The sequence below is a fragment of the Anopheles bellator genome, chromosome 2 (genome assembly GCF_943735745.2).
Source record: "Anopheles bellator chromosome 2, idAnoBellAS_SP24_06.2, whole genome shotgun sequence".
NCBI classification, from domain to species: Eukaryota; Metazoa; Arthropoda; class Insecta; order Diptera; family Culicidae; genus Anopheles; species Anopheles bellator.
The window spans coordinates 20,821,565-20,837,110 of record NC_071286.1 but is presented as its reverse complement, the minus strand read 5'-3'; the positions used below and the strand labels follow the sequence as shown (position 1 = coordinate 20,837,110).

The following is a 15,546-nucleotide window of genomic DNA, read 5'->3' as shown; positions in this document are numbered from 1 at the left end:
GAGGGCTCGACCCCGGAAAAGCGGAAATGGCTGCCGGAAGGGAAAGCGAATATCAACATCACTTGCATCGATCATCGTAAAAGCGTCGCAGTTGAAGCCGAAAGAAAAGCAGTTCATTGCAATAAGCGATAAGATAAACTTTTGTTTTTGCTTTCTTTCATTTACTTTACTTTGCGTGCACGATGCAAAATTTTATGCTGCAAAGTATGCTCGACCATAAAAAGAAGGACTTCCGGTTCCGAAACTAAACCACCGGGACGAGGCGCGGTGTATGGCGGGAGAAAGAAAGAAACTCTCGTCAAATACAAATAATTTCCTTCCAGTGAAAAGCAAGCAGTCGGTGGACGGCAGAAAAATGGAAATGAATTTTCCCGAGCGAACAAAAACCCACTGCTCCGCTTTACCCTCCCCGGGTCTGTGGAGGATTTTCCGGGAAACAAATTTGGAACCGTATTGTAATATTGCGAACTTCAACCTCATCGAAACGTGACGCTCGTCGCTCGGCACACACAAGTGCCTCTGTGAGTGGAAAAGTTGACAGATTTTCCACGAACATTACAGAACACACTTTTGTCGTCGTCGTCGTCGTCGTCCGGGGCGGCGATGGCTAACGAAAAGCAGCAGCAAAGCCCAATTTCCGTTCCGAGCGGGCGGACAGCAGAGCGCCTTCCAAAAGAGAGTCGTCCCGAGACATGCCACCGGGGCGGGAAGGAAAAGCTGACGAAGCCGGAACAGCCCCACAGTAACATACCAATAGACGGGAGACCCGGGGCCCCGGTACACCACAAATCGGGGCGCACACCCAGACGGACCGAAGAAATGGCGACCGGCGCACACCTAGCATTATGCTTTCCCGTGGAAAGAAAAGTGTGGAAATCCAGTGACGTTGCACGATTATTTTCTTATGCAAATAGATGCATGTTAGGGAAGATTAAAAACTTCCAAACATGAATTATTCATTTTCCATTCTCTCTCGCTCTGCTGGGAGTGGGCGCGTGTTTGGGCCACCAACACACGCACGCACGCACGCACGTCGAGAGTCCTGGGGGTTGTGACAAACACCCATCGCTGGGCGCGCTGGCGTTGAGCCTGTTGAGCCTGTCGCGCCTGCCTTCTTCATCATTGGGCCGTCCGTGGGAAATTCCCAACATTTTCGCACCGCCAACGCCGCCGCGGATTGGGAAATTCAAATCGGTTTTCCAAACCAAAGAGCGGCGAACTCCCTAACGCCACTGTTTCGATGGCTGGCTGGCTGGCTGGCTGATCCCGGCCGGGCCCGGCCCAGAGTTGCTCCTTCATCGTCCGGTGCTCTCGAAGGCGGGATATGTAAAATTTAAATGAGATCGTTTTATGCGTTCGGGAAGAGTTTGCAAATTTTCTTGGTTTTTTAAACACACGCGGCCACACACACACGCACCAGGCGAAAAGGATGATTTATGATGGTTACGGAAATGTATTACGATAGGAGATACTCGTCGTCGAGAGTCGTGCTGAAATCGCAGGATGTTATCGAGCGCGGCGAGAGCCACAGCACGCCACGCGTCCCTCTTTGGGGTAACTTTTTGCAATTAAAAATAATGAGCAGTGGCGCAGCTGCTCCCGTGGCTGTTGTTATCCGCCAATCGTTTCCCCGGCCGGAAAATGCGGATGGTTTACGGAAATAACAAAGAAAATGGAGAAGAGGGCACAATGAGGGCATATTCTTCATATTTCCGTTCAGATTTGAAGAAAGGCGAGCTAAGCTTATTGGCGCAGGGTGCAGACTTTCCCGGCCAAGGACTCGCTGCACTCGTTCTGCCAAAGGATATGGACGAGGTGAGTTTTGAGCGGTGCGAAGAACTCTCCGAAGCATCAAACTAGAAACTATTTCGCTAAATTACAATCAACACTGTGGGTTCCATTATTGAAGGTCCACTATGTTCCGAAGCTACATTAGAATGAAATCTATCAGGTTGAGGAAAAAGAAATTGTTTTCTCGGTAGATGGCTATGGTGATCGATATCTAGGAGAGTATCGATCAAACAATTTCAAGTTTATGCTCGTTGTCAAGGTGTCTAAATGTCTAACACTAAAAAATTCTTGTGCCGTTTTTTGTTTGTGCTGTTGCGAGTCACAAGGTGGGAATCGATAATGGGTCACATACGACAATATTGTTCGAAACACGAAAACACTAAATTCAGATTTCCACTGTCCGTTAGGAAGTTTTAATGCATCTACCGTATAGTTCGGATCTGGCACCAAGCGATTAACACGTTTTTCTCGCATTGCAGAGATTCCTGTGTGATAAGAAATTTGGGGTCTCGAGAAGATTGTGAAAATTGACTACTAGAAATTTACGATAATAAGAATGGACTCTATGAGAGGGACATTGTGAAGTTACCTTTAAAATAGGCAACAACAAAACGATGCATATTTGATCGACTCCGGACATGGCGAAACATCTCAAATAAAGTTTTTAATTGCATTCAGAAATAATGCTTTCTTTTTTTAACATAAAATTACAAAATTCTCATATCGAAGCATTTTTGCAATAATGAATATTTCAAAGTTACAATTTCATTGTTTTAATCAAAGTATTTCAATGAAGTACCATCTTCAACGAAACAGAACGGAATAATAGAGACACAAATTCGACCCAACAATTTTGTCCTGCGCCTTGGCAATAAAAACTCCCAAGCACTGAGCTGGATTCGTGGTCTACATTTGAACCGGATCGCAATCGATCAGCTAAGCTTACAACTAAATTAAAATCACGTTGCATTATAAAATCCCCGGCCACTCTAGTGAACCAACTTCATTTGCCAGCCCATTTCGGGCTTCATTAAATATTGATAATGACCCCGCGATAATTAGATTCAAATTAATATCAGAGTTCCACAGGTAAGAGGCAAAGTCAATTGTGTTCCACGGACACGATGATTGGTTGTCTGGGAATAATCCAATAGAATATGCTTCAAGCCACCCACTCTTCGAGAACCATTCGCTGCATCCTTCACTGACCCAGTAAGACCTTCGGCCACAGTGGGACGCAACCAAGGGCGGGCGCACCCGGACGATCCATTGCCGACAATTGGAAATTCAAATCAGTGCCACTTACAGAGAAAATATTTCCATCGCGTGCATCTTTTCGCGCTGTTCGCCGCCTCCACTTGAAAAATCTATCCAATTGTGGCGGCGCGGCCAGAATGGCTGGCAATCCTTCTTCGCGGGGGCCCGCCCGAATCCACCCGACGGGATAGTGGTCCATGCATGGAAAACTCATTTTCCACTATCGCTTCCGGCGCGAGAGGTCCCAACAAACACCTCGTTCCGTCCTAGGACGCGGGAAGCCGAGAAAATATATATATTTAATGCCCGGACAGATAAGCAAACAAAGGCGCTTCGGAGTGGCTACGTTGTGGCTCTGCACCCAAAACTGATAGCATAGCGGTTCCATTTGCACATGCAAATGTGGTTAAAGCTTTGGTTCCCAAACCCAATTTTTCCACCCAAACCTTGGTCCCCGAACGAGCGAGCGTGCCGGCACCGAATGGCGTTTGGACACTTGGCAGCGACCCTAAATTAAAGCCGCGAAAGGATAAAATATGTCCTGCGCTGTAAACAGTGCAGCAGAAGCGCTACCGGTGCACCGGTGCAGAAGCGCGCTACCGGAAAATCATGATTTTCCGCAACATTTCTGTGGTCGGTCGGTGGCCCTCCCTGGTGGGCCTCATCTTCCGCAAATCCGCATGATCCTTGATCGGTGTGGATTTATAGTTTTCGAAAATAAACTCCACTTTCCGGGGCGCGCATCATCATCGCACCAATCTCTCCAAACATTGGGTCCAATTTTTTGATCCTCTGAAATTATTTCATTCGAGTGCCTTCCGCCGGTACCTGGACTGGGGAAGCCTGGCGCCATCCAACCTTGAGGCTTGCGAGGAACCCAAAATTGAGGGATTGAATTTTCATCGATTTCCTCTCAAGCTTCGATTGTGGTATTTCAGAGTTCCGAACCCGGGCCCATTGTTGGGTCGCACGGAGTTGATTCGCCGAACATAAAAGAAACGGAAGCCCCATAAAACCGAAACGATTGGCGGTCATCTCCCAGCGTCGCGCACAGAAGCGCGGCGGCGTCTTAAGACAAGATTTGCTTTGACTCGTCCCTTTTATTTTTTCTTTCTGCTCGGTTTGGCTTATTTTGCGAACCTCTCCGGCTCAATCGATTGGATTTGTGCAAATCAAGAAGCGGAGAAATCGGTGGGAGCGCCATCGAAACCAAAAGGTATTATATGCCGGCGGGACACCGACAGGAGAAGCATAAAATATTGTACGAGGGTGAGCGAAGGCAAAAAAAATCGGGGATAACAAAAAAATTATGGTAAGTTTATTCCTTTCCGGGGGCCGCCACAAGAGCGATGTAACGGTACCCGCACGCACACATACAGCTTGAGGTTCGAAATGTCCTTCCGAGAACGGGGCACCCTGCGCGGTGCATGCCAACGAACGACCGATGCAATCATCGGAATGGATCCGATCTCAACGAAAAGCATCACTTAACCCAGCGCGACGAGGGCTGTCCCTTGTGGCCCGATCCCGTCAAGTCCCGATTCGTAGGAACAACAGAGGGACGGATGTCGAACCGAAGTCACGCGGCCCTCGCTCCGCAGGTTCGGGCTTTGCCCATTTTGCGTTGCGTTGCGGATCCACTGTGTATCCTTTTTTTTTTCTTACACCGTTCGACCAAGATCTACGACCCCCGAGGTCATGGCGGCCGCTGGCACATAAATCTCACATATGCTGCGCGCCACTTTCTCAGAAGCGATCGCTCTAACCTTTGGAGAAAGTCTCTGTTGGGAAATTGGAGAAAAAAAATCGAACTGTAAATGTATCGGCCTGCCCACACACCAAGGCCTGGGATGGAACATTCGATACCCGACTTCCGGAAGCGGATCCAAAGAGCTCTACGCAGCTTAGCGCCAGGATTACACCAGGGCTGACTTTCTGCCCATCGCACGTGGGCCAGGGAAGGCCGCCGGCAGCACGGGGAAGCTCACGGCTCAAGAAAACTAAATCGTTTAATGGCTCTGTGGCGAGTGATTCGTTTTTGCCGAGGGTTTGAACTTACCGGGAGCACCCCGGAAACAAGGCCTCGCCCCCAAGGGTGGGTGGATTATAACCAGCGAAACGAATAAAATGAATTCGATGTTTTTGTTTTTTGTCCCGCCCGGGTTTCGGCGAAGCCCGACAACGGAATGTGTCTTTCCATTTTCATTTGCATTCATCCACTTCGATGGGTTTTGTTTTACTTTCCATTGCTACATTTGAGTGCTTTCGGTCCAATAGAATTCGCTTCTTCGGACCATCATCATTACTACCGCACAATTCGGTCGTCGTCGAGGTTGTCGAAAATAAAGCTCTGCGCGGGCGTTTCCACAACATTTTGTGCTGTATTTGGTGCTGGTGGTGAACCCACCGAACCGAATTGTTGGATTTTATTGATGTTTTCCTGTTTCCGGTTGGCCAGCCAACGACAGCACACCGTCGGTCCGAGAGGGAATTGAAAAAGGGACGAAAAAACGACCCCCAAAACACTCAGTACATCAGTCGACTCCCGTCAACTCACCAGGCTGGGGGTATCGACCGTCCGTCCGACCGGCTGGTTGTTGCTGGCCTGAAACCGATGACTTTGGGAGACATTAAATGGATTGCCCGTTTCCGGTATTAATTCCGGACGCTTGGGCGCAAATGGGCCCCCAAAGCCGAACCCCAGGCTGACCAGGCCACGGTCAACGTAGAACGCAAATTCATCCGACGTCGGACGGATGTTCCACAGCGAGGAACGTGGTTGTCCTTTTTTTTCAGCATGGAAGCATAGATTCTAGGACCAAACTACGGCTGATCTCTACCTCTCCGATGGCTCCTTTGTGCCAAAGCTCCCACCGTGACCACACACATCCGGATTCGGGGCCGGATGGTGACAACCAGGGAAGAGAGTACAGGATTTCATAAAAAAGCTTGCGAATGCGAACGGGAACTACACGTAAGATTAGGAACGGAACCCAAATGTCGGTGGTCCCAAAAACCAACACACACCGACGGAGGCAAGTTCCCGTCCGTCAGCCAATGCTTAACGGGCTTCTGTCCCATATCCTTGGAACGATTGCCAACGCGGTGCCCGACGACGGGACGACGAAGGTCGGCCATCGCTTTATGGTAGTGAAAATTCAAATGATTTCATCCCATTTACAATGATCAAGCTTTGCGTTTAAAGGTTTAAGGTTTCAAGGCCAGGATTCCAAACCCAAAGATTGAATTATCAATACTTCAAACGCTGCTTTAAGATATATCTTTGTAGGAAAGCCCAACATTTACATGCCAACAACACACAGAGAGCCCCATCCATCAGAAAGGATAATAATCTTTTCATGTTGCATTTAATTCCGTTCATAAATAAATTAATTCCACAACCCGTGGGCTCCGTCGAACGTCGATTTGCTCATACATAAATTGGCCGCTGCATGTTTTGTGTTTCATTTTGATTCAATCGATGCAAAGCCATTTGTAAAAAAAAAGCCATCGAAACTTTGGCAAATAAAATAAGAACCAATTACACCCACCACGAATCGCTGGCGCCGATTTTTGTTCTTTATTCTCAGCTTCACCTGCATGGATGCAAATTGTGTGAGAGCGAGGTTAGTGTGTATTTGTGGGTGTTCTCTGAAATCAATAAATTTCCACCGACCGAGCGCTTTTCTTCGCTGTTTTCCACCGACCGGGAGGCGCGCGAACGTGGTGCACCCGTCGTAGCAACAGCAACATCGAGCCAGAAGCAATAAAAGCACCCCAAACACAATGAGGAAAATCGTTGCTCGCCGTTTTAGTTCTACTTTTTTTTCTATGTTACGCCATACAGCAGCACCGAGAGAGTGAATACCAGGTCTAGGTCGGGATGGCGCGCCCCAGTTATTGGGGCGTCGGAAAATAGGCTCGCCTGCCTTGGGCCGCCCGGCCATTATTGGCTTCGAAGGGAGCCCAACCTCCCGAAGGTTGAGCTTTATTATGCCGCAGAGCAAATAAAAAAAAGCGGTGGACTGTAGAACCAATATACCGTTCCTTAATCACGACCGGGTGGCGTGGCAGGGATATCGGATCCACGCTTGTAAGCCACAACTCTTTCTCTAGGCCCCACGGAGAGTAATTCAGTCCCAACGGTCTGGAAGGTAGGCACAGGCTGCCAGGACTCTGCCCATAAAACGTTCATTGATTATGATGAAGGAATACCATTTTATGCTCCAATTCCCACAGCTTTCCGAAAGGATGCATACTGTAGTATGAGCTAAAGCCAGCAGGATGGGAAGCCATGCCAGAACAGGAAGTAAACGGAGTTTTTATAGTTTAATAAGAAATGCAAAATTAAATTAGTGCTCAGCCAGAAAAACCCTCACAAACGCTCATTTGCGAAACAAAGGTGCAAAAGTGCGAAGGGCTGAAGTCATCACGATGAATGAAGCAAACATTCACACAAAACACGGCAATTAACAGGTCTCGGTCAGAGGTCAGAGTTGAAAAGAACGGGAAATAGGAAAAATTAAATCTATTTCAATAAGGGGCCACACACCAATATTGTCCCCCGTACTGTTGGCCCCGGATCAATTGGCGACCCTTTTCAATATGCGTAATTAGTGAATCGTTTGCCAGCTGCACGATAATGAATCGGGACGAGTTGAAACAAATGAAACTGATTCACACCGAAACGGACCGAATCGATGTTCCACCACCATTGATGTTGCAGCTGCTGCTGCCACTTTTCGCCACTTGATGTTAAGATCAAACTACGAGCATCACATCGGTGGTGGTAATCGAAAATCGAAACGAACTGCTCTTTCAAGTTTGCACAGCTCTGTGGCGCACAAAACTAGCTATACTTCGATTCGACTTTGTTGCGATCGCGAGTGCCAATTGAGGTTCGATTAACAACACCGTAGCAGCATGGCAGCATGGCGCCCTCGCAAGCCGCCCCATCCGTAGCTGCATTCGATGGCTATGTTTTTATGCTTTTATGTTGTGTGAATTAATTGGAAACGATTCTTGTACCGCGGCCGATGATTGGGGAAGTCGGAAAAAAATCAGTTTCTGTTGAAAGTAAACATTTTAGCGATCCAATCCCTTTCGGTTGGTATGAGCATAACAAAAACGTTCTAAAAATATTTCGCCATCCGGTGTTAGTGGCCAACACAACCCATTATACAAATTAGAAATCGACATTCTAACCATACAAGCCATGTGTGGAACACCGTGTTGATGTTTCCGCCCAGCATTGTTGGTTAACCGGGTCCAACAGATGAATACTTTATTTGTGGCTCATCAGTTTGAAACCTTGATCACCCTCTGAAACCGTGAAGTGTCCGATTTTTTCGGCTGTCAATCCATCGCCGGAGCCATTCGTATTCCACTGCTGCTGCTAGTGTAATATGCAAATTGGAGAACAGCACCGAAACAGCTATCTAAAATGCAACACATGCACTCAGCGCCACCGTTCCGATGGCAAACGGAGGACCAACCAACTGCGCCACTGCACTGTTTGCCATTTTTGGGCTCCCCCCGAAGAACCCATCGTGAAGTTCGCCCGGTGCTATCGGGACATGACATTTTGACAGGATGTGAATACTAATTACGAAACTACGGTGTCTCCAGCACAGCCACCAGAAAATGCAGTTCGTTTGGACGTTTAGTTTGTTTTTTAAGGATCAAGACACATTCACGCCGAGCGGCACCACACAACTGCCCTTATTATTTTTAGGGTGACTTTGTCTTTGGGCGCTCATGTTAAAGAGCTTCAACATTTCATCTGCGAGGTAATGAGTGTCAAAAATGATTCGCATAAATTGTAAGAAGGGAGGAGAGCCCTGTCAGTTGTGGGGCCTCGGTATGTATGCTTTATGAACACGTCGTCCCGCGCGTGTCGCGTTGTCTGTTCGTTCTACCGGCTTGTGAGTCCTTTCTTCGGTCATCCGGCAAACGTTTGCATAAAATTTTATTCTCTTCAGGCGGAGCACGTCCCAACATCGGTGGTCACGTGCGGTGACGATGTGCGCAACAAATGGTTACTTCCCATTAGTAAGCACAGCATTAAAACGCTGTCAGCGGCGACCGACCGATGATGAGACAACCGTGTGCCGGTCATCATCACCCTGCTAGCCTGCGAGCTTCGGTGGATTTCAATTTTGGGTTAAAACTGATTCTTTATGCTCTCTCACTCACTCCCCGGCGGCCTGTTGAGAGACACTGCGATTCCATGCGCGTTGCCTAATTACCATTCGAAACACGAAACCCGAGTCCGAACGAAGACGAAACGCAGGAGAGCCACGGAATGTCCTTGGGGCTGCGCAAAAGGGACAGTAACGGAAAGCGGCGTCCTTTCACAGCAGCAGCAGCAAAAGAGTGTGGTTATTAAAAAAGGCGAAACATCTTTAGGGCAACTCGCCCGCTTTTTTGGAGAAGGTCACACTCAAAGGTCTGTAAAAGGACACCCCAGGCGGAATGTAGCCCCACAAGCGAGTACTTACCGTCGTAGCAAGGTGGCAGCTCGTCGGCGGTTGCCTGCCGTCCCAGGCACCAGTGGCGCGCATTCTTCCACGTGGCGCCACGCTGCACGTGCCGGAACTCGGACAGGTAGCGCGCGATCGGGGCCCGCAGGAGCGTAATGTAGAAGTAGCGCCGCTTCGCCGTCTCGCCCTCGTTCTTGTCGAGCTCCTGGTCGACGCAGCCGGTCAGCTCGGTCCAGTCTGCGTGCAGCCCGCACTTCCAGCCGGTGGAGTAGCGCGAGAACAGCCAGTTCTCGTTGCGGTGCGGCCGGAAGCAGTAGCAGCGTTTCTTCTTGCGCTGACAGGTGCAAGGCCTCTGTGGAAGCGGAGAATGGGGTAGAAAGTGAGAAGCGCTTGTTGTGAGATTTAGCCCAGCCGACGCTACGATCTTGGGTGAGTTTCCACTCAAAACGCTGGCTTTTGTAGCAGAAGGAAGTTCTAATCTGGATCAAAAAGTATAATGTTTATTTTGTTGAAAGATCAACACGGTTTACGTGTCACAAACCTAACGTAGATCTCAGACGGCTACAGGGACGGCCAGGTAAAATAAATGAGCCACAGTATACAAACAGGAAACAAGGATGTTTGGTGAGCATCTGAACAAATACACCGAACACCGAAGTAGCCATCATCACGACACACCACGGAGGCCTCGCTCGGTGAGGTCCACGAAAATCTTCTTCATCCCAAACCACCACCCAATACGGCGGAATGTCATTCGTCGTACGTTCGTGCAGTAAATCTGTTATCTCAGCATGCCATGCACTGAGACTCTGCCGAGCGAGAAGCTGCAGCAAGTGACGCAAGCGATCACCAAACCATGGCCTACCCTTTTTTCGTCGTCGTGCGCCGTTTGGCTTCAATTGAGCTTGGCCGCAAGTGCGAATACCACCGCGGAGTGTAGAGTAAAAATAGCGACGACGGCGAAGCACGTTTCCGTCGTCGTCGTCGTCGTTGCGTGGACCGAAGATCCGACGCGCGTGAAGTTTATTTACACTGGGCGCAAGGAGGGAAGGGAGCGACCCCAGGGTACATGCGCGGCTGCGATTCAGCCGTCGGACGGACGGATCAGCTATCTGGCTGGGGGTTAAGTTTATTTAAATTCATTCATCTCTCCGTGTTTGGGTGAGGTTCCTCCATTTCTAGTGCATGGCGTGTGCATGGCGGTCCAAGGCCTGCGATCTCCCAGATCCTCTCCTTCCGCTGTTCCACCCTTGGCTCGTGGGTTTCGGGTCGCGGCAGGCGGAGGCATTTCTGAATTAACAATAAGTGCATAATTTCATTGCTTTATTGTCCGGTCCGACGGCTAGAGAAGTTGAAGATGTTTACGATAGCCGACGACGACGACGGCGATGCTTCCGAGAGGAGCCCTGTCCCGAAAAGCGAACACATCGAACGCGTATTTATGACCCGTCCGGGGAATGATGCATATGATTGGAAAATTACGAGATTTCTCCGAGGTGAACTCCTCGGAGGCTCCCGAGCCAAAGGGGCTGCGTACTTGGAATGGCCGGAAACATTTGTTTACAATGCTTATTGCTTTATTGTTCTCGCCTGAAACAACAAGTGAAGCAAAGCGCGGTCCACCACCGAGAAGGGTATGAGACGTGATCTGCTACAAAAAAGGAAGCGACGTTTGAATGCTCTCGGAACTCGGTCGGTGTCTTCCCAGCAGTGATTCCGAAGCCGAGACAATCGATTCGATTACTGTTGAATCCGAATCAACAGCATCGTTTGTTCCGCTCGAGCTGCATGAAATAGCATAACAGCACGTTCGTTACAGGTCCTCAACGGCCTTTAGACCGCGCATCATGTCACTCGCCACATTCAGCAGCATCGTGCGCCTTCGCTACCAACCACGGGGGCCATCATTTGGTGTGTGCGTTTCTCGATCGGTTTACTGCTCGACGATCGCCGTGTGGGTCAACGGTTCGTAGCATAGGCCGCGTGCAGCTGTGGCTGGAACCTCAGTGTCGCGACTCCCGACCACACCACCGCAAGAGCTTCCCGCAGATCCGCGCGTGTATTAATATTCCAGCAGAGAGACGTACATTAAAAATGACAACATCCGTTTGCAGCCGCCCCGGCAGCATATGATACACCCGTCGTCGGTGCGTGTTCGTGTGGATCATCGCAGACGAGTCTGTTTGAAGCCAGCCCGGCAGCCCTGACGGCCTGACGGTATGACGAATGAACTAACCTCAAGCCGCACCGTACGCGGGTTCCGTGTCGGTGCTTTATCGAAAGGTGAATCTCAAATCCCGACTCATCAGATATGTGGCCCGCCTTTCTTCGAACGGAACACCATCGAGTTCTGCAAACACTGCCAGCTGCCGTAGGCCTCGAGAGAGAGAGAGCATCAGATGAGACCGAGAGGATGGGAGATTTGGGGTGTGATAAGGAAGCATTCCAAGACCTCATCAAAACGGTGCAGCGAGACTAGTTTAGAGAACGGTGCCCGATGACACACAGACAGACACTCAACGAATGGTCCCCAGGAAACAAGGTTTACCGAAAGAATGTTGGCAGCCGCCTCTGAGCGTCGATGAACGGTGAAAACTTTACAAATTTCGCCCGTGTTGCCTAAGTCCCGGCTACTAAGCAGATACTGTCAAACTTAAGTCATTATGCTGAGCATTCACAGCACAGCAACGTCCGCCCGTGCCAAAACCGAATACCATTTCCTTCGTGAAATCCTAAAACATGCTGAAGGTTGGGCGGCAAAGCCGGCCGTCGATGAAAGACATTACATCATCCCACGGGAGGCTGGATGAACCTGGTGCCGATCCCATGGCGCTCCCATGGAGTCTTGCCGTGCCGTGTTTTCAAAAATAGACCCAACAATGATGCGGACTACAATTCTTGCCTCGTGCGGCGCGAATGCCATCGCAGAGCAAGGCAGAGTATAAATTGCGAAACACTGGACCAGAGAACCGGCCTCAGAACTTCGGCAGAAAAAGTCTACAACAAAACAGGGCTCATATCAGCACTCTGCAGCAACCCCTGACCAGCAGCAGGAGGTCCGGGGCAACCAATATTGAACGTTGCAGTATGATTTTGGCAGGGTACAAAGCATAGGTCTGAAGCGGCTCTCCCTCTCTGGGAGTGTGAGATTGCGTTCCAGGAGCCGACAGAGAAATCAATTAACAAGTTATGAAAATTGATCCAAATTGGAACATCGCTGTCCACTGAGACCTTCTGACCTGGGACCTGGGCCTGGTGATGTGCGTCGTTGTGACAGACAGAGCCTCGTGTCGCTGTGGACAATCGCAACCCCTGAACGTGGTGATATTGCGAAAAATTCGAACCCCTTGCCATCATTTTTTTTTATTGTTATACTGTCCAAACGCGGCCCTGGGACGGTCTATTCCGTTCATAATCGCATTACATTTTCCCTCCGGAAAAGCCGGCTTACCGACAGAGGTTCTGACAGTGGAACGGGACGACCTCCAGCACCGAAGTGACCTCTCCAAAACACTTTCGGGAGCACCAGCACGGGTGGTGCGGGTCCGATGCGGTGCACCAGGAAATGGTGCCGGAAATGTAGAAATCGCGTCAGACCAGATGACACAGACACATAAAATTCGTCCGGCGCTGCACCATATGATGTCCGTCAAAACATGCACCACCGAGTGACGGGTAACATCCGCTAGAACAAGGAACACTTGGAACGCAATTCATATACGGCACGGATGACGCCCGGCCCTGGCCGCGGTCCCGATTGACCGGGGGCATTAACGAAGGATTTAATATGTTCACGCAAAACTCGCGGCGCGCACATGCTGCGACTAATCAATTTCGCGACCGGGAGCGACTCTACACCATCGACACCCGGTCGGTTGCCGCGGCCAAATTATGGGACTCCACCCGGCAAAGGAAGTGCAACGAAACGTGACGCTGCATCGGTGGCAAACGGTGCGCTGTCGGTTGCGAAAAACGATCGATGCAAAGTCGCGACGTCGCGATTTTTATTGGCGGTTGTGTATCTGACCAGGTCTTCACTACAGTACGGGGAACCGTCGGGCCCATTCATGAGTGGGACCTCGAATAACCGCGTCCGACCGTGCTGCAGGAATCGTTGCAGTACCATTCAAAAGTACCCGGCGCTGGCGGATCGTAACCGAAAATAATTTCCAACAAAACCACAACGCCAACAAAAACCGGGAATAGGCACTTGAAGCGCCCGACGTTTATGTTCCCGCAAACGGCGCAATGTTTTTCTACGCACGCAGCATATTCGTGGCCGCGACGACGATGGTGGCGTCATTTTTTTGTTGCTGTGGCATCACCACAGAAGGTAGATTTTTTTTTCTAACTCAGCACAGGGAGTGTTTCGGAGCACTTTTGAGGTTTAGTGTCCAAACCGGCCAAAAAGGGTTTTCCCACCACATTTAGGAAAATGCGCGGGGTTTCAATCTTTTCGCCCGGTTTTTTCTTCCCAAATTTTCCATTCCAAGCGCGGGCTTTTCACTTACGGCTTTTTCCCGAACATTTTTCACTCTCATGCTCGGGGAAACGTTTTTTCTCCCCCTTTGGATATCCAAATCAACGGTGCGCAGTGTGAAAAACGTAAACAGTGAGGGCCTGCGTGAGGAAAAAATGGTTCTTAATGCTCTTCGATTCTCTCCTGAGTGTGGCCGGCCGGTACTTGTTGCTGGTTCCACTGTAGCGGTGAAAATGTGGCATGAACAGTGTGGGAGAAAAGTTAGTAAAAAAAAAACAATCACTATCCCGAACCGCCATCGGGAACGATCCGGGGGAGGGCCCGAGAATATTTCAACCTTAAAACCGGCTGGCAACTAACAATTGAATAATGTTTTATGATCAATATGGAACGCGACACGGCTGGGCTCTTATTTATCGTGCAGTATGTGGAACAGATGCCCGTATGGATTCCTTACTTCACGGACTACGAAAGAAGCCCTGAGCTGGTAGCATTGGGATGACATTGCAATTACTTTTCGAAATGGATTGACGTTTTCATAACTTCCTCCGCAAGATGCTGCAGAAGTTTTTTAATATATTTTTGTTTCTTATGGCGATGGTGTTCTCTTTATTTTTATTTGTTTTAGTCTGTTTACAGCTCTCGGAACAAGCATTGGCTGTCTTTGAGTACATTCTTAGCCGTTCCATTCGGGAATGAAATGAAGAATTCTATAAGATATCTCAAAAAGAATTAGAAGGTAGTGCACGCTCGGAGTGGTCTACTATGAGTAACTCCGACATCAAAGAATTCCAATTCCATGCGATCATTGAAATATTTCACATTAAATCCTATTGAAAGATCACTTCTCGAACCACCACAAACCCTCACAAGTGGGAGAAAGCTGATGCTGTTGATATGGCCAGTTCTTGTATTTTTTTTTGCTTTGCAATAAAATGACTTTCCCCGACCAACAAGTGAGCACGTCTACAGAAGCGACTGCCGAGAGCACATTCTAATACGGCCGGCTTGATGATCAAACGAAGCACATAATTTATGCTCCCTGACGCGCCCCACGTTCCACCCACAAAACACGCCTCGCCTTTCGATTGTGCTTTCAAACAGTGGGATTAAAATTACGTTACCAACGTCAAATCCAGCTTATAAATTATGGCGCCCTTACCCGGTTCGAATATTTTTCCTATGGCCCCAAAACGCGGCCAAACCGGGTGCCGCGTAATTATTTCGGTAGCCGCCCAAATGATTCGCGTCGCGCCCGGACAGTTTCCAGTCAAATTTAACGACAACACGACGTAAAAACCGGGTCGGCTGGCTGGCTGGCTGCTGGGCTGGGATGAGCTGGGCAGTAATTTTAAAATACCAAACAATAACTATTTTTCATTCTAATGGCCAATCTCGCCCCCCGGGCCGCGCATCAGCATTGCCTCGGTCCCCGCTGGCTGGCGCACTTGTGGATTAATCCGTGAAAAATGTTTCCAACAGCCCTCGAGCGGTGAAGCCTAACCAGGGCGAGAAAATACGGAAAATTTCATCCAT

General features: G+C 49.3%; 1 protein-coding gene across 1 annotated transcript in view; it reads right to left on the bottom strand.

The window, feature by feature from the left end:
• The window catches only part of LOC131212480 (heparan-sulfate 6-O-sulfotransferase 1), a 28,900-nt gene that overhangs the window by 5,609 nt on the left and 7,745 nt on the right, over positions 1–15,546 (bottom strand). Inside the window, exon 3 of the mRNA XM_058206359.1 lies at positions 9,549–9,882. Coding sequence (XP_058062342.1) covers positions 9,549–9,882 — 334 coding nt within the window. The remainder of the gene's footprint in view (positions 1–9,548; positions 9,883–15,546) is intronic.